The sequence below is a fragment of the Choloepus didactylus genome, chromosome 6 (genome assembly GCF_015220235.1).
Source record: "Choloepus didactylus isolate mChoDid1 chromosome 6, mChoDid1.pri, whole genome shotgun sequence".
Lineage (NCBI taxonomy): Eukaryota > Metazoa > Chordata > Mammalia > Pilosa > Megalonychidae > Choloepus > Choloepus didactylus.
Window position 1 is genome coordinate 95,597,246 of NC_051312.1, and position 25,729 is coordinate 95,622,974.

General features: G+C 36.9%; 1 protein-coding gene across 1 annotated transcript; it reads right to left on the bottom strand.

The window, feature by feature from the left end:
* Positions 1 to 361: 361 nt before the first annotated feature.
* LOC119536005 (cyclic AMP-dependent transcription factor ATF-1-like) lies at positions 362 to 2,993 on the bottom strand. The gene has a single exon (XM_037838452.1). The coding sequence runs from the start codon at positions 2,737 to 2,739 to the stop codon at positions 1,804 to 1,806; it is 936 nt and encodes a 311-aa protein (XP_037694380.1). The 5' UTR covers positions 2,740 to 2,993; the 3' UTR covers positions 362 to 1,803.
* Between the last annotated feature and the right edge of the window lie 22,736 nt (positions 2,994 to 25,729).

Consider the following 25,729-nt stretch of genomic DNA (forward strand, 5'->3'; position numbering starts at 1 on the left):
TGTTGGAGAGGATGGGAGAAATTCATTGCTAGTGGGAATGTAAAATGGTGCAGCCACTGGGGAAGACAGTTTGGCAGTTCCTCAGAAAGTTAAAGGTAGAATTACCATATTGCCTGGCAATCCTACTTAGAGGTATGAAGCGAAAAGAATTGAAAGCAGGGACTCAAACAGTTATTTGCACATTGTGATGGTTTGAAGCTGTTATGTACCCCAGGGGAAAAAAAAAAACAAAAAACGTGTTCTTAAATTTAATCCATTCCCATGGGTGTGGACCCATTGTAACTAGGATCTTTTGGTGAGTAGGATCTTTTTTTTTTTTTTTTTTGTAAATTTATATTCATTTTAAAACTAAAAAGGCACAACAGTTAGTATAATCAACAGAATGGCTATCAGCATTCATTTATCAATCATTGTATTTTACATTCAGCAAACTTAATTGTATCAAACGTCCTTTAATTTATAGAAGACAATATAATACATATTGCATAAGAAGTGCACAACTGTTTTGCAGTACAGTTTCAAAATGTATACAAATTGGAATACAGAAGTTAAATACTGGTGTTGAACTTTAAACTGAATATAAAATCCACAATTCAAATATTAGCCAATCTGAAAACTTTACTTCCCATAATATAAAAATGATACTTTGAGATGTAAAATATTTTTTTACTAAACAAACTATATAAACATTTTAAATAATCATTAAAAATCCAACATTAGAATTTATAAAGATTAGCTATAAAAATATATTGGCAGTCACTTTTCTTATAAAGGTACCATTCACTACATTACAAAATAGTCTCTAACATAAAATTGCCTTAATAACTATACTATTTTAGAATTTGATAAACCCTACATTAAATTGATTATAAAATCCTCTTGGAAAAACTTTGGTAAGCATCTGTCGAGGGTTTAAAAAACCCTCTAATATCATTTTAAGGGCCTGTAAACACTCCATTCTATTGAAGCAAAACAGAGTAAGTAATGTACATTCAACTGCTTATAGAACATATGATCAAAACACAATTTATTATATATTTGTAGAAAATCACCATTCCCAGAGTAACCAAAAACAAACGATTTAAAAGTGTCAAACTTTTAAGTAGTTAAAAGTGTCAAACTTTTAAATAGTTCTCTTCCATTCTAATAAAATGTTAGAAAGTCACCACAACTCCATTCATGTACCTTAGATGCCTTTTAGGACAAGGCTTCAAAAATAATTAATTCATTCTCAAAACCCCTTTAAAATCCAATAAACAAACTTTTAAAATCCCACTTAAAAGACATGTCAATAGAACAAGTGTATATAATCAGGATACATAATTTATATATTTAGTTATGTATTAGTTTTTCCTTTACACTTGTAATTTAGAATCTATTGGCAGAAATAAGAATACACGCACACGCATACACACATAATTGAAAAAGATAAATTTCAGGAAACAGTAAGAAATACAAACCTAAATTGATATATTAAAAAATTCATTTTACCAAATTTTCATTTTATTTGCCATTTTTGGGTTACTGACAACTACTGTTATTTAGAAAATTCAAATTGTTAAAAGTTCACTTCCTGTCTCTCGATATAAGTTTTAAAGCTTCCAGTTGTGCCAGTAGCTTCCTCGAGGTCATTTCCCACTTTGTCCTCTGTCACCAGATCTCTTGCATGAGATATTCAACTTTGAGTTGCAAAAACCTAAATAAAAAGCTTCATTTACCTTTTAATTTATAAAACTCCATTAAAAAGAAAAGAAATCCATCTAACTTTTAGGCAAGTCCAAAAAAATATTTCTTTCCTAAGAATCAAACACTTTTATGGGAATAAAGATCCTTCAAAGTTTTTAACTCTTCTATTAAAGTTTTATTTTGATTTTCCAGGACTGCAACTCGATTTTCCAGGCATTTCACATATTCTTTCTTCTTTCTCCGACATTCTCGAGCAGCCTCTCTGTTTTTCATTAACCTTATTTCTCTTTTCAGTTGGGGGTCATCTGTCTTAGTTGTCTGAGATGTAAGATTCACAGGCGATGTCATTACCACAGTTTGTGGCAACGAAGAAGCAGTCGGTGTGGTACGGATCTGATATGTCTGCATATCTCCTGATGCAGTCTGTACCACCACCTGATTGCTGGGCACAAGTATTTGCTGTCCATCAGAGGTCTGTGCATACTGGAGAATTGTTGTTGTACCTTGCTGAGAACTGCCTGAATTTGTCATGGTTAATGTCTGAAGTCCCTGTACTCCATCTGTGCCTGGACTGGCCAGCTGTAAGGCTCCATTTGGGGCAATGGCAATGTACTGGCCGGTGCTAGTCTGATAGATGGGAGTTGGAACAGACATAGAAGTGACAGTAGAGACTCCAGGGTTTTCTCCGTCTCCTTTTCTGCCCCGTATATCTTCAGAAGATAGGTCTTTCAAAATTTTTCTGTAAGATGGGCGCCGTGCTAGAATCCCATGGGTTTTCTGTGAGGAGCCTATGCTATCAGATGAGTCTTGAGACTCCTCACTTTCTGATAAGGATGATGCCGTTTGCACGTGTGGTGGGTGAATTACAGAAGACTGAGCTGTCTGGATGACCCCCTGAACCTGTATTTGCTCTCCAGGAAGAGGTACAATTGTCACTGGCGCAGATCCTCTTAGTGACATCTGTTGAGCAATATGAGAGATATGAGCTCCCTGAACTGCTGAACTTGGTTGAGGTGCTGTCTCTGGAGAGTTACTCTTGTGCGAAGCTTCCATAATCAACTGTGGCTGTCGCCTCGCCGCTGTCCGGGGCGGGAACTTCCACTCCCCCCCCTCCCGGGGTGGATCCGAGTTCACTAGCCCCTTTCCCAACCCTTCACCCTGCGGGGTACGTGTCTCTTTCTCAGGGGTCAGATGGATAGGGGAGAATCAGTGTCACTTAACGGCGAACTGCCCTAGGCTACCGTTTCCTCGGCCGTAAGGGCCGCCACTGGCGGCATGATCTACAACAGGCCGGGGGCGGGGGAGGGAAGGGGGGGAAACAGAGTGTCTGGTGAGTAGGATCTTAAGTTAAGATGTGACCTCCTCATTCAGACTGGGTCTTAATCGTCTTACTGCAAAGAGGATAAAAGACAGAGAGGAGGCACAGAAAAAAGTCCCAGAGAAGCTGAGAGAGAAAAGCAGAGAAGAGAGAAAGAAGAGAAGCCAAGAGAGTAGGACTCACACAGAAGCTCAGAAAGAAAGCCTCAGACGGAGCAGCCAGATGCTGAAAGCAAGGAAACTTGGGAGAAAAGGCAGAGACCAGCAGACACGCCATGTTCCTTGAATGTGACGAAGGAGTCCAAAATGATCAGTAGCTGATCTTCAGGGGAAAGTATCACCTGTTGATGCCTTGCTTTGGACATTTTCATAGCCTCAGAATTGTAAACACATAAGTTAATAAATCCCCAGTGTACAAGCCAATCCATTCCTAGTATATTGCATTTCGTCAGCTTAGCAAACTAAACACATTTCAGTGTTTATAGAGATATTATTCACAACTACCAGAAAATGGAAGCTGGATAAACAATGATATATACACAATAGAATATTATTAAGCGGTAAAAATGAATAAATTCTGATACATGTGACAACATGGATGAACCTTGAAGACACTATGATGAGTGAAATAAGCCATACACAAAAGAACAAATATCGTATGATCTCACTGCTATGACACAGAGTAAGTAAAACCATAGTCAGAATTTAGAATATAGTTTACCAGGGGATGGATTGAGGGAACAGAGAGTTAAAGCTTCAAATGTACAGAGTTTCTATTTGAGATGATGAAAAAGTCTTGGGTAATGGATAGTGGTGATGATAGCACAACATTGTAGACATAATTAACAGCAATGAATTGTATATTTGAACATGGTTAAAGGAAAAATTTAGTTTGTGTATATGGTACTAGGAAAAAAAATAAAAGAAATAATCCATGGAGCTGCTCAACACAGTGAACTCTAAGTTAAGCCATGGACTATAGTTAACAGTACAATTATAAAAAATGTGCTTTCAATTGTAACAAATGTACCACACTAATACAAAGTCTTAATAACAGGGTGGTATGTTGGAATACTTTATTTTATGCATGATTGTTCCATAAACCACAACTTCTCTAATTAAGAAAAAAGAACAAAAGAGTCTTCCCTGAAACTATTCTTTTCTATCCTACAATATCTATTCCATCACTATGGTCTGCTGATGGATTTCCCATCTATCACTTGAACTGAATTGGTCAACTTATCTCACATCCACCTCCGTCCTTCTTTTTCTTACTCTCGGCCCACTGCAAAGCTTTCTAAATGCTCTTCCCAGCTCACCCTTGTCCTTCTTCAAATTGTTCTTTATGTGGCAGCCCAGAGTGGTCTTTTGAAACACGGATTGATCATGTCATCCTCACCTCCTGTATTAGTTTACTGGGGCTAGTATAACAAAGTACCACAAAGTAAGTAGTTGAAAACAACTGAAATGTATTTTCTCACAGTTCTGCAGGCTTGAAGCCCCAAATCAAGGTGTCAACAGAGACAGGTTCCATCTGAAGTTTCTAGGGAAGAATCCTTCCTGCCTTATCCTAGCTTCTGGTGGCCTCAGGTATTCTTTGGGTTGTGACAGCAAAAGTCTTATCACTGCCTCCATCTTCACACTGCTGTCTTCTTCTTGAGTGTGTCCATCTTTATCTTGGATTCTCCTCTTTTTGTCTTTGTTTCTTCTCTTCTTAAAAGGAGGCCATTCCTTAGCAGCCATCCTAATTTAGTATGACCTCATCTTTACTTGATTGCATCTGTGAACTCCACTTTTCTAAATAAGGTTACACTCACAGGTAACCTTGAATTAGGGGGTTAGGAATTCAACATATTTTTTGGGGGGACACAATTCAACTTGTACCACCACCCTACTCCAAAGATTAGAAACCATTTCCCTAAGGTAAAATATAAAATTCTTAAAAAGGTCTTTAAGGGTCTGCATAAGCTGCCCCTGCCTACCTGTGCAGCCTCGTCTCACTCTATGACCCTCTATCGCTTTGCTCCCAGCACACTGCCTTCTCTTCATCCTCCTTCTTACCTCAGTGTCTTTGCACAGTTTGTTACCTCTGTCTGGAATAGTGTCTCCCTTTCCTTCTTTCTCCCACAATCTCCTCCATCCACCAAGCTAATTACTCTTCCTCTGGTCGAGTATCTCTTCATCAGAGGAAACTTACCAAATCTCGTCTTCCTAGAACTTAGCCAAGTTTTAATTTTACAGTGACTCATACAGAATTCTTTTTTCACTTGCAAACTTTTTATTATAATGCCATATATACAACTCAAAATTTCCCATTTTAACCATTTTCAATTGTACAATTCAATAGTATTTATTACATTCACAATATTATGCTACCATCATCAACATCCATTACCCAAACTTTTTCATCACCTCAAACAGAAACTCTGCACTTGTTAAGCAATAACTCTCCCTTCTCTGCCCATCCACCAAGCCCTTGGTGGCTATAATCTTAAATATCACCTGTTTGATGACAATCTGTAGACTACATTGAGGCAAGATCATGTCAGTTTTTGCTCACTATTGTATCACACATGCTTAACACATCATTTTAAATGCAGGTAGCTCTCAATAAATAAAGAGCAAATGACAAATTAATGAACCAAAGGTATTTCACATAGCAAAGGTTTTGATATGGTCTAAACTCTTAGAAATAAGGTGAATGAGCCTAAGTAGTTTCCTGCTGGAGGACTGTGTATGTGGATGTGTATGAGAGTGAGATTCAATGGACAATGTGGTAAGGGAGGAGGAAAGGCAGCAGCGAAAGCACACGTGGGAAAAGGGCTGGGCCAAGCAAACTGTCAGGGCTGAGTCAGCAGGAATGAAATCAAATCTGCTCAGGAAGTCCATGTCCTGTTAAGAAAAGGTGTTCCTAGGAGGATGTCACAGACAGCTAGCAGAGATTTGCCTACTTTGAACCTTCTTTCAAAGCAACCCGTCTCCCGTCTTAGCCACTTACCCCTATTCCTGTAGTGTAAGGGTTTGGTGGCATTCTGGGGGTGGTCAAGTATCATAAACAGAATGGGCATCACAATTCAACAGTCCTAGACTTGAATCTCAACTTAAACACTAATATGAGAAGTTTAAAAGCCAATTAACTTTGCTTAGCCCAACTTTTTACCTGTAAAACTGACATAATAATCTAACTTCCAAGGCTATTATACGATTAAAATAGAGTAGTACACATGGCAGGCAGGAGGTGCTCATAAATGGTCATAAGTCGTAGCTATTCTAGAGTTTTCCAGAGTGACTGTTTGGATTCTGGTCCATTTGAAAAATCTGAAACACTATAAAGAACATCAACTTATAACATAAATTCATGTTGTAAGATTCTTTTTTCTCTTTTGTCTCTCTATGTATATCTATACCTAGATCTATATTTATCTCTATCAGTCTATCCACCTATATTTCAACTGAATTACATCAAGTTTTTTTTAATAACTAAGTGATGCATTTTCCTCTCAGAGTTAGGTTTATAAAGTCTATACATCAGGCTTTAGATTAGCGGAAGTTGCCTTAAGGGACAGAATCTCTCCAAATTAAAGCTGGAAAGTAGAGCCTGGAAATCTAATAAAGGTAGGCCTAAAATCAGGGTAAATCTTTACAATGATGAATTTGATGATGATGGCTATCATTTACTGATTACTTATTTTGAGCCAATCTTTGCAGTAGATATTTTACATACATTATCTCTAAGATTTGAAAAAATGGGTACAAAGGATATGTTGTTACCATTCCTGTTCTACAGAAACCAGGACTCATTTCAAGTGACTTGCTTGGAGTCAAACAACTAATAACTGGCAGAACAGGGACTAGAATTCAGATATTCTTCGACTCCTCTACCAGAAGATGTAAGAGAGTACCACTCTACACTGTTGGAATAAGCATAATGACAGCATTCTGCAAAGAATTTACTAAAAGGAAAATCAAAGACTTTTTTTTTTTTTTTTTTAATGCCAATATGTCTCCAGCATTACTAAGGGGAGAGAGCTCAGTGCTCTGAGTAGCTGACACAGAATTCCGGTCATTACAGGGCTAGCCGTGTGTGGATACAGGTACAGCTACCTAATACCAATCATTCAGAATATCAGAAATAAACTTGGTTGCTGTGACTCAAATATTCACGAGCTTAATAATATCACTGCATATACTGATCGGATCTGTGAATCCACAGAAGTGAATTTAGCCTCTAAATTGCTTTCTCTCATCAAGCCTGGATGCTATTGAGCTGACCTATCATCAAGTCCATCGCAGAAAACCTAAGCCAACCTTCTTCTCTGACATTGCTATCTTTTGTTTTAAATAACACCTACCATCTTAAAATTAAAGGACTGTCATAGGCATTGTAATCTAATTCCATGACATTTGGTATGTGGGCAAAGTATAAGAAATAAATGTCAAACTACACCAAGTATCCACATTCCCTTTGCACTTTCTTATTCTTTTTTTTTTCTTTTAATTTCTTTTTCTCCAAATTTCAATAAAGATAAAAGAAATATTTGCCAAACCACAAATATCATCTACATAAGTTAAATACATAGATTCTTTAAACTATTTCTGTATGCCAGTATTCTATGGATATTCTTGCAGAAAACACAGCTACCTCTCCAGAAGCTGATAACTCTCAAATGCCAACACCATCTACCACCTTACAGACTCTCCCAAGCAGCTGTTACTGAAGAGAGCTCAGCCCCTGCACTTCCAGGCAGTCTACCAGTCTGTTCTTTCATTGAAATTACGTGCCACAGTATTATAAGGATGGGTCTGTTGAGACCCAATATGCAGGCCCTGGCCCAGTTACCAAGTGGCATGAGGCACATGGACAGCTACAGAGGGAAGGATGACTCAAGATGTCATGCACAGTGCTCTAATATGACCGCTTTGAGGGGACTCAAAAGAGGGAGTTGAAAGCAAGGGCATGAAATTAACCAGCCAGGGCTCTAGCCCAGTGGGATTTGATGTTGCCCTTTTGTGCTCTATTCCTGTCCATTAGTTTAATGAAAGCAAATCAAGTTAATTATTTAATAAAAAAATTTGCTTTTTAATGAATCCATTGCTGATCAAATTAGATAAGGGACATAAAAGCAGTTTGAAAAGTATAACACACAATACAAACTGTTACTGTTAAGCCTTGAATCAGGCTTTTTCTCTGAGATTGGACAGTTGTCTCCAGGTAATCCTCATCAGCATGAAGGCTGTTTTCTACAGATGGAGTATTAGAAGACAGCAGACTAAGAGTTATTGGTTACCTACCCTGGGCTTATGTTCCAGAAACCTCTGTAATGAAAACAGCCAGATTTCTGGCAGGAACTGACTCTGACCTGAGCAAAGCCAATTGCCAGCTCTGTGATCTTTGCTGAGTCATTTCTGTCTCTGAACCTCGGATTCCTCAGATTCCTCATTTGTGTAATGGGTATGGATGTCTATCTCATACAACTGTTATGAAGCTAAGCATTTAGTAATTGCTCAGTACATGCTAGTTTCCTCACCAAGTTCCCAAACCCTACTCTATTCCACCAATGTTGTATGCCATTAGACAATTTCAGGCAAGTGGGAGGAAGGGTATAATCAAGATCACAGCTGAAATAAACTGAGACCTCCAGCTTCAACTTTTCAGAAAGAATGCCCATAAAAAGTATTTGTCCAATTTTTAGCACATTTCCTCATTTCTTAAAATAAATTACTAACATGCAAATTATCAAGATAAATACCTGGTTTCTACTGATGTATTGTTATGATACCTACTAAAGCATACTTGTTTTTCCATCCATATATTTTACTCAAGAGCTTCCTTCTTTCTGAATGCATTTTGAGAGAGTTACAGAAATACAATAATAAAGCTTTGTTTCCTCCTTAACCTTTTGAAGGAAGGATTAAAAGAGAAAAAACTGCACTTATAAATAGGGAGGCCTATACTTTTTTAAAACTTTTTAGCACCAACCGTAAGTTCTCTTCTTGGAAAAATGAGCTGAAGGACTCTGTTTGATTGCAATTTTTCTATTTATCTACTGATATTATGGACATGATCTTCAACCCATATTGAAATATCAATATTTTCATATTGTTAGCCATAACAGTCTAAAGGTCATATATTTTAATTAATCTTTAATAAAAATGCAGGATAACAGTAAATTCTTCTCTAGAATACTTATATGTGCATTTCCATAGACTGTGAGCTCCTTGAAAACATAATCTTCAGCCCAAAGTCCCTTTCTGGCATCTATTATACATTAGTCAACATAATAATGGACTAATCAACAGGTAAATGAATGAGTTAGCTTGCAAACTGACTAGCTCTGTCCTTAAGAAAAAAAAAGTATACTCCTTCCTTTTTCAAAAATAAGTCAGCAACTTGGTATAAATGAAGAACCTAGTATGAACTTTGGAGGGAGATAGCCTAAACAAGGCCCCTCTGGGATCTCCTGACCCTAGTGATCTGAAGTAGAGAATCCCATGCCAAGCGCAGAAGATCTTTGGAAGGAATCAGAGTCTGGATTAAACTGCTGTGCCTTAAAAATTATAGTCTTTTATGCATAACTGCACAAAAACATTAACAGCTACAACTTGAAAAATAACAGTCTATGGCTCTTCATGGTATATAATAAGAGCAGATTGTTTCTGTTTTTTGCTCCTATTTTGGGAACGTCAAATAGAGTTATTATAAGTCACCCAGGTGTGAAACAAATGACTGAACTAATATTGTAAAGTGACTTCAATTAAAAGAATAGCAAAGCCTGTGTACTCCTACTGGGCACTAGTCTATTGCAAGAATTTCTCTGTGGTTTAGCCTTTAGCATTTGGAACCTCAGTCAGGGGACAACAATGAAATTGCTGAAGAACTTGATCTCATCATAATGTCTCTTCTCTCTAATGTAGACTGTCAGAGCAGGAGAGCACTAAAAAGATACCAAGCTCCTAAGGTTATAAAGGAAGGGACTGGGCTTTACAGAGTTTAGTGGTTGAGCCAATCTTCTGGTTCTAATTTCATAGCTCTGTCCATCATGCCACTCAAGCTGCATTGTGATACCTAATGACAATTCTAACTCTATGAGGAAGTACAGATACAAAAGTGAGAGAGAATCCTTATTGGCTCATCTTGGAGTGGTCTGATTAAGTATTATGAAAATTAAGGTTAAGGTCCCACTTTATCATGATGTCTGGCAATGAGTAGGCATTCAATCCATGCTTGTGAATGATGAACTAAGTGAATGTGAGGCTGTCATATCACCTAGTACCTAGTATGCACCTATTGTGTGTTAGGCACTACCTCTCATTAGGTGCTCCATGATTAATAAAGCACAGTCCCACTCAAAGAGTTCACAGTCTACTCAGAAAACATGTAAGTAAACAGATAATTACAATACTACATAATGAGTACAACTGTGAAGAAGAGAACTGGAGAAGTTTTGAACTTTTGGAATGGAGAAACTAAAAAGAAACAGGCCTAAATGAATTGCAACTCCACCTGGAATAGAAACATCATAGCAAAATATGGTATTATTTAAGACTGGACACTGAGGCTTTAGATAACATGCTAATTTCTATCATGTGACTTTTTAAAAAATTGAATCAAGAGGGCCATACTGTACTTCTGTGAACATGGTTGAGGCCACCCCTGAAGAAAATGGATATTCCTACCAATAGTCATCCTGGGAAAAGCTCAGTCCTGCAGCAGAAATTGAGCACAGTGAGGAAGGCTTTACATTACAGATAAAAAAAAGTCACTTTCTCCTTCTGGGCCCAGGTGTTAGCTTGACCTATACTCCGAGGTACTGACTGTCTAGAGCACTTTTAGAGAAGGTGGTAAGTTAGGCCCAGCCAGTAGAGGTAGGGAAGACGTGAGATAGAAATCCAGGCAGGGAAGGGGCTCCAAGATGTGTCTCGGCTTGGGCCATGCTCAGTTCTTCTCTGCGCTGTGCTTCTTTTCTGTTATGGTCAGATGTTCACTTTCTTAATTAAAATTATAGCCTGATCTTGATTCTATGGGAGGTTCTTATCTTCTGGGAAAATCAGTGACAGTCCACAGTGACTGTCCACAGCCCCCTTTGTGCACTGGGGGTATATTTTTACATAAAATATCTCCAGCAGAGGCATCAGAGGGAGGAGAGTCAGAGCAGCAAATCAGAGTGATGACGAGGGTTCATATCTTAGAAATAATTGGGAAATGTTTTGGAGAGGAATGGGATGTAATTTCTGGCCATTAGGCTACGAAGTTTTTTTTTTTTTTTTTTTTTTTTAAGAGGAATAAAAATGTTTTAATTGTTGAAACACATTGGCAAATCGAGTAATTTACATTGTAATACTAAGTAGAGACACATGCTCATTAACAAATAAATGATTTTCCTAATATTTCACTAACCATCCATCATAAGTCCTTGAAAACAGTATACAATTAACATGATAAGATGCCATGATTATAGAAATGTAGGGTGGGAGAGTCAATGACTAGGAAATATCTGTAGTTACATAAGCCTTTGAATAAGAAAATAGGAATTTAATCAAAATGTGCATCTGACATGCAAATTTCAGTAGTTTATTTTGAAATATTACAATGTAATTCATTGTTCCTAACAAACAAATTTTTCTGACATTTAAATAATGCCAAAAACCAAAGAGAAAAAAAGGGAAAGTGATCACAATAAGAATCAATTTAACAATTTTACAGTTAAAAATCAATGAGAAGTAGAAACAGTGAAAGAAAACAAATATATTGCTTTATATAGGTAATTCATTTATAGACCCTAATTATTATCTCAAGTTACAAACAGAATAAGGATTTTGTTATATAAAAACTATCAATAAAGTACCAGTGAAGAGGTATGATCTTCATGAACTGTGTTGAACACCAGGGTGAAAACGCTACTGGCGTCCAGCAGATCAGGCTGGGCAAACACAGCCTCCAAGACAGTTTATTAACCTGTCTCTCATGTGTCAACAATGGGAAGTTCAATAAATGAATATATTACCTAACCCCCAAAATTCAACACGAGCTCCTAGTTTTAACTATACACCTAAAGTTTGTTTGGTTGGTTTTTGAAGAGGGGAGGCATGACTGTTTCGAATTTCCTTGTAAATGCTTGTGCACATTATAATATCCTGTGGAACCAAATTCCTTCTAAATCATTATGAGCAAGTCAATTATTGACTCAAAATATTATTTTCTTCTAATTTTTTCGCACAGCCTTTGTTTGACTGGATACCATACTGACAGCTGCTGATAGTAGGCCAACATACATCCTTCCATAGTTTCTCCTCGTATCATCTGTTGCATCTTCAGCTGCTCCTGCAGGGCCTCGGCTGCTCCTAGGCTGGTGGTGGTGCAGTTCCCACAGCCCACCGCGCCACCGGCCCGCGAAGCCAGCTCTGGAGCCCACAGCGTCAGGTCCGGGGGCCGGAAACTCAGACCGAGACTGAGGATAGGCGCGCCTGGAGCGGGAGGCCGGCGGTGTTGGGGGTGTTGGGGGTGTTGAGGGGAGTAGGAGGGCGCTGGTGCCGCCCCCTCCCCCTGCCCTCCTGCTGTCACAGGGCGCGGACCAGGGCGGAAACCACCCGGCATCTCCAGTCCCCGCCGGCTCCGGGACCGGAAGTCTTCTTAAAATCGAATTAAATGTCATACTGTTTTCCATGACAGTTTAATAAATGCTGAAGTATGTAATGGACACCAAAAATGAGAGGCATAAACTATTTTAAGCAAAGAGAATCAAATTTGGAAAGATGATTATGAGTTTGATATTCAAAATGTTGAAGTAGAAGTATCTGAATTATCTATGTGGAAAAGTCTAGAAATTCTCTGATTTTACATCTCTATAGTCTTTTATAATTTGTAAACTACTTACACATGCTTTCACATTATTTGCCTCAAATTCTTTGAAAATAGGCATGGTCTTTCTGAGGTCTACTTTTTGGCATAATGTCATTTTGATATGGAGAGTTTTACCATCTCCACTTTATAGATAAACCATAAACTGAACTTTGTCAAGGTCACACAGTGGGAGAGATGGGATTCCTGATCTAGTGCTCAAACTCAAAGCGTTTCCTCTAAGAAAATCCCCTGGCATCAAGAAAGTTTTACTTTGTTTTAGTAAATAAGACATACTCCAATACCATATTCTACAGTCCAAGTTCCTAAAACTAATTTTGTTTTTCTTGGTAGTAATTTCTGTCCCTTCAGCCATTAATGAAATACTAAATAACATTTATTAGAATTTCCTTGCAGCAGTTCTCAGTGGAACTCTTTGTTAAATTAACTTTTACTTTTAGAATAGTTTTAGATTTACAAAAAAGTTTCAAAGATAGTACAGAGTTCCCACATATCCCACACTCAGTTTCCCTATTATTAACCTCTTACATTAGTATGGTACATTTGTTACAGCTCATGGACCAATATTGATACATTCACATTAAGTCAAGTCCATAGTTTATTTAGATTTCCTTAGTTTTTGCCTAATGCCCTTTTCCTATTCCAGGATCCCACCCAGTATATCACATTACCTTTAGTAATCATGTCTCTGTAGGTTCCTCTTGGCTGTTGTCATGTCTCAGACTTTCCTTGTTTTGGTGACCTTGACAGTTTTAAGGAGTACTGGTCAGGTATTTTATAGAATGTCCTTTGATTTAGATTTTTCTGCTGTTTTTTTGTTTGTTTGTTTGTTTGTTTGTTTTCATAGTTAGACACAGATTAAGAGGAAGACCAAAGTGGTAAAGTGTCCTTCTCATCACATCATAATGGTACATACTATCAGCATGACTTATCACTGTTCATATTAACCAACTGTCTGAGGTAGTGTTTGTCAGATTTCTCTACTGTAAAGTTACTTCCTTTTCTCCTTTTTCCATACTTGATTCTTTCAAAGGAAGTCACTATGTACAGCTCACTCTTAAGGATTGGGAGTTATGCACAACATCTCTGAGGGCAAATTATATGCATAAATTATTTGGAATTCTTTGGTAGGGGTTATTTGCATAACTCTTTTTATGCCTAGATATTAATATAATGAAAAATTTTCACATGTATTTGGGACCACAAAAATGATCATAGTCATCATATAAGATCATAAAACATTACTTTTTATCTAATAGAGAAAAAAGACCTTTCGGGCATAGACATAGCAGTTTCTTCTTTTAATGCTTATAGTACATGTTAACTTTCTGCTTTAAATCCTTCAATATCTTTCTATCATCATTAACATAAAGCCCAGTCTCTTTAGCATAATGGAGGGTTACAATTTTCTTTATAATCTGGCCCTCTCTATTTCCCTACTTCTTTCATACTTCTTGGCCATTCAATGATTTTGCCATTGCAAAATACTTGATGTCTCATGAAATTGGAATTGCCTCAGATTTCCAAACATTTTCATGTTCTGTTCACTTTTCCCAGAATGTCATTCCCTGCCTTACCTATCCAGGTAATTTCTATTCATCCTTCAAGGCTCTGCTCAACACTCCATGTAGAACTTTCCTAACTCAATATCTCACTATCCCTGGTTAATAAAGGGGTTAGAAAATCTGATATAATCCAAGAAAACCATGTACTTAAAATTCTCTTAGGAATTACCATACCTGATTGCAATCTTAGCTTCATTTTCCCTTTCCCTAGACAATGAAGCAAACCTGGGGTTGAGTCAGGATCTTAGTCTTTGTCAGAGTCTAGTCCAGGGTCTAGCACAAAAGAGGCACATTCCGAATGAATTATGAAGTATTGCTGTTGGAGAATGCTCTCTTTTCTGAGTTGATGAGAAAGAATGGTCTTAGAATTTCTTACATATAGTCATTGACCTATGACTATGCCCTCCTACATTTCTGCTTTAGGATTAAAGTTTCCTAATTTACACATTTGACGTTACGTAGAAGTGAGACTCAATTGCATATTGTCTGACTCTCAGTCCAGGGCTCTGTCCACTCCACTCTACTGCTTCTCATATATGTGAAGGCAGCACTGGGAGGGGAAGCACAGGTAATAATAGATGTATTTTCCTGAATTAAAAGGTGTAAGATTCAAAATTCCAGAAAAATCAGTATTTCATATATGGAAAATAGCATGAGAGATTATCTAATTACCTCTTTGGGATTGTAGGTGACAAAGATATGGAGACCCAAGTAAGTGAAATGTCCACCTGAAGGTTATAGCCTTTATAACCTTCCACTTTATAGCCAGTGGAAGAGCTATGAACTTTTTAGATCATAAAGCTTCTGATTTCCACTCAATGATCTTGCAATGAGATGTAGTCCACATGCCATGTAGAATGTTAAAAAAGATGCTACTAGAAAGAGGACAGTATGGATTAAGTTAGAAATCATAGAGGATAAACAATTGTTTTATGATTAAGTCGTATTTCCTGTTATAATTATGAGCCCAGAATTTCTGAGTTCTCTAGGAGATGAATTTTACACATTAGTTTAGGTATATGAGTTTGAGAATATCAGCTAACCGTTTCTTCTTCATCATGTTCTTCTCCTCCTTCTTCTGACAACCAAGTTCAAGTCTCTTACATCAATTCAGGCCAAATGTTAATGGAGTTATCTTCAGGATTTCTGAATTGTTCTTTACTATTTTCTAAACCTTTGACGATAGTTATTTTTTAGAATATATCCAGTTTTTTGTAATTGTTTTGTCTTCTTTTGCACCAACCCCCCTCCCCCATAGCTCATGGAATAAAGAATCTTGAAAGATATGCAGAAATTCAGATATTGACTGCCTCCAAATGACTACCAAACAAACTGGGGACAATCATTTCACCAAGAAGTTACTCATACCTCATTTTTTCCCTTAACTATAACTGACATTTAGCCAGTTTACATATGTTTGGTTTACAGCTTGGTAAATAGCTCCTGCCCAGAGCTCCCTGATTACCCTGTGCCACCCCGGGTTCCTTTCATACTCCACCACCAACACCCTAAACCACCCCATGATCTAGGGTTGACTCCAGGATCCAGGTATGGCCTGCATTCTGTTGTAATTGGTTAGTATCTCTGCCAAACCAATTGTTAATATTTAGATTATCACCCATTCTTGCAGCTGAATTCAACGTGGCTTAAGTGTTTTGGCACTTGAGATTCTGAACTTACTTAACCTCTCTGAGCAATGGTTTCTTTCCCTCAAAGATCGTTATGATAATAAAATTTGTCTTAAAATATAGCTATGAAAATTAGAAATAATGTACTCAAAATGCCCAGTGCATAACAGGTGCTTAATAAAAGACAATCATTCTTAAATACTAAAAGAGAAGAAAATTAATATCTCTGTCTTTTCTGATATATATTAGGCGACAATACAATTCACTTACCGACTAAAGTAGAGAAGAATGTGGAAGGGAGGTTCAGAAAATAAGGAGGGGCAAGTTATTTTACGGTACTAATAATGTCATATAGTTTTTTTCAGTTGTGTATAGCACAAGGAGCAATATCTTTCTTTTCCTTACCAAAGTCATAATATCAGTATAATGATGAAGATAGTATGTTCCATATTCCCAAGGAATTTAAAATTTATTATATAATGTTTTCTTATAACCAGCCAAATATATATTCTAATATAAAGTCAGAAACTCTATAACTTTTGAGTTAGTTCTAATCAGTTGAATCATGGTTGGGATACATCACTTCAATATCATTCAGCAATTATTTACTGAGCATCTATTATGGAGAAGGCACCACATTAGGGACTTGGAAATACAAAGATGAGTAAAACAATATCCCTTACTTCAAACAGCCTGTAAATTAATATAAATTATACTCCCATAAGAAATTATAGTAAAATGAGCTGGATGCAAAAATAACAGAAGTGCTGTCTGGAAGAATATAAGTGACGCTCCACAGAGTAGCAGTCCCCTTCGGAATAGGCAGGATGGGTGTTGGCCAAGTTTGGGGAGGTAAAGAGGACATTCTAAACATGCTGAAGTGCTTTCACGCATAGGTATGTACAGCAGAGAAATCACAGCCATGTTTAACCATTTTGTCCAATGAGATTCCTCTCTTCTTTGTGTAGTTTTAGCCCCAGAGCTGGGGTAATTTTTTGGCCTTTGACTTGCTGTGCTACTCTTTAAGCCCACCTCAGGTTATATTCATGCCCTTGTTAAATAAAATATATTCAGTGGGATAGGGAAATATTCTCTGTAAAAATATCATTCCAGAAAGAAAGCATACTCAACAATGGACTAAGAATTTCAGCTCTTTTGGTTGAATTTTTCTATTCAGGTTTTATAATATGCAGGTGACTATTAAAGCAATAACAATTATGGTCTCTTAATAGTATTCCCTCCCCCAATTTCATAGGCAAGGCAATTTATTTTCAAATGCATAAGCTGCAAATGGAGAGTTATTATTATGGTAATGGACTAAAATGCAAAACAAATGTGGTCATGACACATGGAAAAACATTCCCACAATGCCACCTAGCAAAGATTTGCACCTCAAAAGATGTTAAAAAGATATGCTCCTTTATTAATGTCCCCAACCATTTATTCCACATATATTTTCCAGTGCTCTCTGTTTGTGAGGCATTGTGATATAAGGATAGAAAGGCATGGCTCCTGACTTCAAGAGTCTAGTTGAGAGCAGAAATGCAAACACTCTATCATGGGGCCATTTCTTAACCTGGGTTCTATACAGAAGGCAAGAGGTGCTCAGAGGAACCATCTACACATGCCTGGATGTGTTAGGGGGGTCTCAGTGGAGGCAAGAGCTGACAGTGAAGTGATGAGTAGGAGTTTGCCAGATTTACAAGTGGGGACAAGCAAAGGCAACAGCACCTGCAAAGGCACGGAGCACAGAGGTGTGCAAGTGCATTGAGGGGTCTCAGAAAACCAAAGCTGAAAGTGAACGTGGAGGAACATCAGTGATGTTTTAAGTTCTGAAGCTGCAAAATCAAGGTTGTAAATAATGTTTCTTTTATAAAGGTGGTTTTTTGAGGACATCATCTCCCAATGCTATATTTCTATTGCGTATCTTCAGTTTCAATCTGTCTTCTCAATTATTCCCAATTAATATAATAAAGAGGCGGCTTTTCTCATTTAACCTCAGGCTTTTGCCTAAGACTGTAAGTATTGTGAGGGCAAAGATGATTTCTATATCATTAACCACTATATCTGTATCTCTATTGCCTAGTATAGTAACTGGTTTATAACTGGTTTACAGTTATGAATATTTGTTGGCTGAATGAATAAATGGAAAATTTGTCATCACAGCTGTGGCAAATATTACCTGCATCACCTTGGGAAAATGACTTAACATCTCTGAGTACCATTTTCAACTGTAAAATCTGCTGAACCTCTCTTGATACTGTCAGGATCAAAAGGAATGGTTTATGTTAGAGTCTTAGAAGAAATGCCTAGCATATAATGTATGTTTAATGTTTAATACATGTTAGTCCCATCCCATTTTTTTTTCATTTTCTTACTTGCATGCATGAATCCCACCTGTCCTATTAAACAATAGAACTAAAGAAGCAATCAGACTGGCAACCAATTCACTCTGCAAACATGCATCCTCCTCATGCTTCAGTGACAATGGTCCATCACTCTTCAATACTTCACTGTCAACATCTGGTTAAAAATAATTTAAATTCACTATCAGCTTCCTAAATGGTACTCTTCAAATTCTAACATTGGGGACTTTACTTCCAAAATTCTACCTAGAATAATTTATTTTTTAAAAGTTATGAGTGGCATTCTAATTGCTAATTTTGTTTACCTCTTCTCTTACCAGGCCTCTAGCAAGAATTTCTTTCTCTTTCATTAATTTTCATGGCAACTTATCCTCTTGGTCTCATTCCTAACTCCTGAGAAACTGTAATCTTATTGTTCCTTGCCTTTTCTTCTGTCTGTCCCTTAAATTTAGATATTTTTAAAAGTAGTACCTATTCTCCCTTCCCTTCTCATTATCCTACATATTCTTGGTTTTATAGCTTTGGTCTAGCTCCTCAATAGTCACTTACAACTAGCCCTAGCCTTTCATAATGACTTAGACCTATCTGCCTAGCTGCCAGCAAAAAATCTCTACATGGGCACCTGCAACATTCTCCTAAAACACTGTAGCAGATGCAGAACTCCTTACTTAATTCCTTTTCCAACCTGGTCCTTTTCCTGTGTCCATAAGAAATGCTAATATCTTCCTCTTTGATACAGTAATCATCTTCAAGTTCCAAAGAGTCTTCAACTTCCACTGACCACTAGTCTACAATTCCTGGAATTTTATGGTGTGGATGGAACCTATTCCTCATACCTACTCTTAAGATCACTGACCAACTCTTAACCTCATCACCTCTTTCTTAAATAATCATAACAGTTTTCTTGCTGCCTCCAATGTCTAACTCCTCTTGCTGATATCACACATTCTTCAGTGGCTCGGTATCAAACAGAGATCTATTCCTGTCATTCCCCAGTTGGACCACCTTTAATTATCCCATTATTAAAACAACCCGAGGCATTTGAGCACTGCAGTTAAATGTTGCCTGACATACCTTAGGCAACTTTCTAAAAGCGAAGAAGGTGGGAGGGCTTGTCTTCTCCTGAATCCATTCCCTTTCAAATATTTGAGTCATAGAGAATTTAAAACCATTCCCTTGTGGTCTCCCATCTTGCTGACTTGGCTTATGCTGTCTCTTCTGTCTGGAACACCATCCATCTTGGCCTGCTAATGTTTTATCATCTGCCACAGGTCGAATTCTACCTCTTCAGGGTTGGTCCAGTGCCTTCAGTGATATTTTCTAACATCCAAAGCAGAAAACCAATTCTCTTTTTTCTATCCCTGAAGAGACAATCTCCCTCATAAATGTGTGCTATATCCATGAACAGAAATAATTCACAGTGATGGTTATCTTTCATTCCCTCTGTTATTTTAAGCTTCTACATTATCATCATTAGAGCAGGATCGTTGACTTTAGGTATGAGATTAGCTAGAAGGTTTATTACTCCAAATTAGACCCTCTGATGAGATTCTAAATTCTCCTGTATAATTACTGCCAGCAAGAAATGATCCACCACCATACATTTAATTGCACATTTTTATTTTTTTTTAGGGGATGGGGCGAGAAAAGGGGAAGAGTTAGATGAGAGTTTGATTCATTGAAGTGAGTCAGGTAAACAGCATTTAGTGCTGGGGGATTTAAAGGTTCATCCATTTCTATTTATTCCTGTAACTTAAAAAGCCCAATTAAATATAATGGGTTAAAGTATTAAAAATCTGTTTGATTATCATTACTTACTCAGTGAGACACTGATTAAAGTTTAGGGAAAAGACAATCCTATTCATAGAGCCGAAATGGAGAGAAATATCAGAAATGGTTCACAGGCACTTTTCACCTTATATTCTTCAAGGCCTTTAATTAGGGAAAAGCATGGTAAATTTGAAAATCTGCTTTTCAAAGGCTGACCTAATAGGCAAAGGAGGCAGGAACGATGCTCTGTTACTTTTGAGGGTGTGACAGAATACATTTTCCAGTTGCCAGAAATATGCCCACACTGGCTTGACTGTCTTTGCTCCCTGATAAGTGTTATCTCCTATGAAATAAAAATGCAGTAAATTTTCTTTTCCATACCTCCCTCACTACCTCTGAGTTGTGCTGTATCACATCATTTTAGGCAATATACTCTTTGGTAAAATGAGTTAATCCAAGATGTTTCTGGAGTGACAAAGACAGTATTTGGAAAGAGCATTAAACTTGAAGCTATAAAGTCTTAGCCTCAAATTCTAATTGTATCTCATTCTTTTCTTCATTCATTCAAGACATGCTTTATAAGCTAACTATAGGACTTTGGCCAAGTTAATTAACTGCACTAAGTTTTGGTTTCCTCCCTGTGTAATATAGATATAATCATTATGGCTTGCCTCATAGGATTGTGTGAGAATTGAATAAAATTATCAAAGTGAAATCACTTGGATACTCTAAAGCATTGTGTAAATCTGCAATTTTGAGGCTGAGAGAATAGTCAGATGGGGGAGCTTTGAAGGTCTTCACTTCCTTTCTTGATTTTGCACTATTTCACACAGTTCCATCCAGTAAGCATTTGCTAGAGGGAGTGTGTATGTTGGGAGTCCCAGGAATACACAGATGTATCATGCCATGATTCTTCCCCTAAGGACTGAAACTGGAGGGGAAAGGAAGAGGCATTTACCCAGGGGAATAGCAATATAAGACAGTGTAAGTCAAGGGTAAATAATCAATGCAAGCAGTAATATATGGCCTCATAGGAAAGATAATGTGGGGAAGGCTGCAATTCTGTCTTCCTGGACTTCATGTCACTGAAGGGGACACAGTCTCCACAGGATTGGGTAGGTAAGGCATAACCAGAAGCTGATTTGGTCTGGCTGCTTTCCCTGAGAAGTAACTCCATGGCAAGAAAGAGCAAATAATCACAGAAGAGAGCTCTAGACTGATGGGTGATGGAAAACAGTCTTCTAAGAGCATAAGACCAGAAGGAAACCCTTCTGACTCTGCATATACACTAAGAAATCCTCCCCTGATACCAAGGCATTGTTTTTCATGGTTCTCTCCCTTTCATTCTCCCTCTTCCTACAATCCCCTTTCTATGCTCTCATGTACTCTGTGATCTGTGTTAGAAAACTGGTTTTGTTAGAGAGAAACCAAAAGCACATGTATGCTATAGAGTAAGACAAAACTTACTCTATAGCGTACCCTTCTAGGCTGACAACAAGATGCTAGGCAGTCTCTGTAAACTTCCTGCACCTCTGTTTTCTCATCTGCATGAGGGCAACAATATTTACTTTGCTGGCTCTTATGAGTTTTATATAATAGAAGGAAGACAATGCTCCTAGAAGAGATGCTTAACAAATTGGCATATCTCCCTAGCTTATGATAGATACTTAATAAATACCTCAATAAATGTCAATAATTATCATTGGCTCTACCACACAAACCCCACTATGGCTGGAAAAATGATCCTAGAAGGTTTGAAAATGTCAATCTTTTAAATACAAAACTATAGCAAAACCTTTCTCTTACCTCCTTACAAATATTATACTTAATGTAAAATAATAAGATATCCAAGCTGGCTGGAATATTGCACACTTATTAAACAAATTCTTTAACAATTCTGCTTAATAAATCCCAAAACTGGATCATTTCTTGATTAATAGATTTTTAGTATTATTGTTTTAGCGGGCAAAGTAGGAAAATTGTTTGATTTGATGGGTTCAGCACAGTAGCTCACTTTTGTTCATGATTTTTTTTCCTAATAAAAGAGTTATATATTTTTTTTCCCTATTAGTTGCTAAGAAGCTCAGAGCCAAAATGTTCTTGCGAATCCCCCAAATATATTAACTCTTTCCAAATTTCCAGATTCCTTTTCCTTATGCAATTTTACAGACCTTTATTGTAAATGACTCTTGCTTTACAAGTTGCCTCACATACTAACTTAATATCATTAAGGGAATCCACCACAGATAGTTGGTTAATACTGTCCATCCACACATGAACTATTGATCTGAAAGGTTCATTTTATAACTGAGAAGCAGCCTGCTGTAATCCTAGAAAAAGAATTAACAGCTAATCAGATCTACATCTGAGTGTCATGTGATTATCCAAAAAGGCACTTTTTAGATGGAAACAAATGGTTCTGAAGTGATTAAAATGAATATCACTTAGTCGTTTAAAGTGTGATTTTTACCATTTGAATAACCCTACCACGTAACAGTGTGTCTCATAACAGTAGTTCATATTGCTAAAAAGTACATCAAAATTTATTTATATTTTATAACGCTTTTATTGATAGAAATCATGATAATTTAAAAAGTCATTGCCATGCTCTAGATCATTTCATCTCATGAAATATAGTGTGGTGCCTAATTTAAGGGTTTTTGAGTCAGATTTTCCATTTCTCCAGGGCAAATTACTTAAAGTTGCTGCATTTTTCCTTACTTCAGTTTTAGCATCTGTGAAGTGGTCTTGGCATCAGATTAGCAAGCAGTCAAATTCTGTCTCCAGTGTTAACTGGAAGGTCTAGGGCTGGAAGGTCTAGGGGCTGTAGTACTTTTAAGAGATGTCCCCTAAATCCTTGACACATTTTCTATCATAAAGTGAGATCTCTTTCTCTCTCCTTGAACCTGGGCTCTGTGACTACCTGACCCATAAAATACAGTAGAAGTAACACTCCACCACTTTCTGGGCTCAGGCTTTATAACATTGATAGCTTCCATTTTTCCATTTCTTGAGATGCTCTTGCTTGTAACCCAGCCACCATGCTGTAAAGAAGCCCAAGTGATCCATGAAGAGGTCCATGTGGAGAGGAGCAAGGGACCCTGGCCCATAGCCCTGCCCATGTGAATGAGTCACCTTGAAAGTGAGCCCTCCAGGCCCCAGGTGAACCACCTCCTCTGATGTTTTGTGGAGCAGAGGCAAGTTGTCTCCACCAGGCCCTACCCTATTTGTGAGCAAAATAACTGATGTTGTTTTAAGCTACTGAGTTTTGGGGCAGTTTGTTACATAGCAATAGATAGCAAGAACAATATAATATGGTCTTGTTTTTTCTGTAGAAAGAACTACCACAAGGTTATTGAACAATTCATAAGTTTCTATGCCTAAAATGAAAGTTATGACATTATTTTGTCTAAAATTCAGCCAATTCCAAAATTGGTGAATTTCAAATAGCTTAGTAAAACAGTCTTAGTAAATTATAATAGTTATTATTTTTAATTATTTGGTACTGCACATTGAATGGGCACATTACAGGTTTTCTAATTCAATTTCATAATAATTCTATGAATATATTATTATATCCATTTTACTGATGAGAAAACTTAGGCTTAGGGAACTTACATAGTCATAAGTAGCATGATCTGGATATGAAAATTGGCTGGTTTAATCTTAAAACCAATACATTCTCCTTGGTTCTTGCTACCTTCCATATATATAATGCAATAAACAGCACATTTTAAAATCAATCAGGAAAGCCCTTTTGGATCTCTGAGCAACACCATGGCAGTTGACAAAAATAAGTGCCTTACAGAAGGTGGTAAGAAAGGGAACCAAGAAGACAGTGGGTGGTTGATCCATTTTTCTGAGAAAGATTGTTATAGTATGAAAGCACCAGCAATGTTCAATATAAGACATATTGGGGAAACACTAGTTATAAGGACTCAAGGAAGCAAAATTGCATCTGATGGTTTTAAGGGTTGTGTTATTGAAGTGAATTGCAGAATGATAAAGTTGCATTTAGAAAATTCAAGCTAATTATTGAGGATGTCCATGGCAACAACTGCCTAACCAACTTCCATGGCATGGATCTTACCCATGACAAAATGTGCACCATGGTTAAAAATCTCATGCTGATGTCAAAACTAATGATGGTTATTTGCTTCTTCTGTTCTGTGTTGGTTTTACTAAAAAATACAAAAGTTTCAGAAGACCTTTCACACTCAGCACCAACAGGTCTGCTGTATCTGGAAGAAGATGATGGAAATCATGACATGAGAGGTGCAGACAAATGACTTGAAAGAAGTAGTCAATAAATTGATTCAAACAGCAATGGAAAAGACATAGAACAGGCTAGCCAACAAACCTGTCCTCTCCATGAAGTGTTCAATAAAAAAGCAAAATTGCCTAAGAAGCCCAAGTTTGAATTGGGAAAACACATGGAGTTACATGGTGAAGGTAGTATTTCTGGAATAGGAATTGGAGATGAGACAGGTGCTAAAGTTGAACGAGCTGATGGATATGAGCTACCAGTCCAAGAATCTGTTTAAAATTCAGACTTTCAAAAGTGACAAGTTCAGTCATATTCATGAAAAAAAATTAATCAGGAGAACAATCATTAACTGGGTTTCAACAGAAAAAAATGGGTCTAATATGATTTTTTTTTTTTGAAGGTGGAGGCATCTCTTTATTTTTCTGTAAAGTGTTTCTACATCTAAACCATGTGAAAAAATATAAAACTGTATTTTCTAGTCATCTTCCCTTTATCTTTAGAAAGAGGCTGTAATCACTTACACTTAGAAAAAATGAATTTAAGTCTTATATAAAATACAATCTATTCCATTTTATAATTATCATTCATATATATATTCCTAATTTCCATATTTAATTTTACATTTAATAAAAGCCCCTATGAATATTTTTTTAAAATCATATGATATCTGAGATTTGTTACAGCATAGTAAGAGAGACGGCAGGTGGAGAGACCTATAGATGAGGTAGGAATGGCCATGGACTAATGACTGTTGGGACAAGCTGTCTACTTTTCCATTTGAAATTCTCCACATTAAAATATTTTAATTCTAAAAATTGGTGTCACAGAATTTCATTAGCAATTAAACTCAGAAAGAGGTCTTCAAATGATTTAATTTAATAGTAATTGTCAAATAATAAAGAGTATAAAAGAAAACCTATGTTATAGAATTTCACTAGCATTTAGACTTACAAAGAGTTATTCAAATAAATTAACATTATAGAAGTTATTAATAAATTAACACTACTTAGGAGAACCCAACAATACCAAATAAGGCAATGAAAACTATACACATTTACAAATAATACAATTATTTCATAAATCTTCCCATACTAAAATTGTTGTTTTCAAAGAAGTGAACTTCATTGTTAACGTTTCTGGCACAAATAGTTTCATCTTCTGACCAGGATGGACACCAATTTTGCATTTTTTTCTGGATGAAGGATTTCAAACATGTTCCAGTTTTGACATCATAAAGTTGTAGGTTAGGTATTCCAGCTGTGCCATCTTTA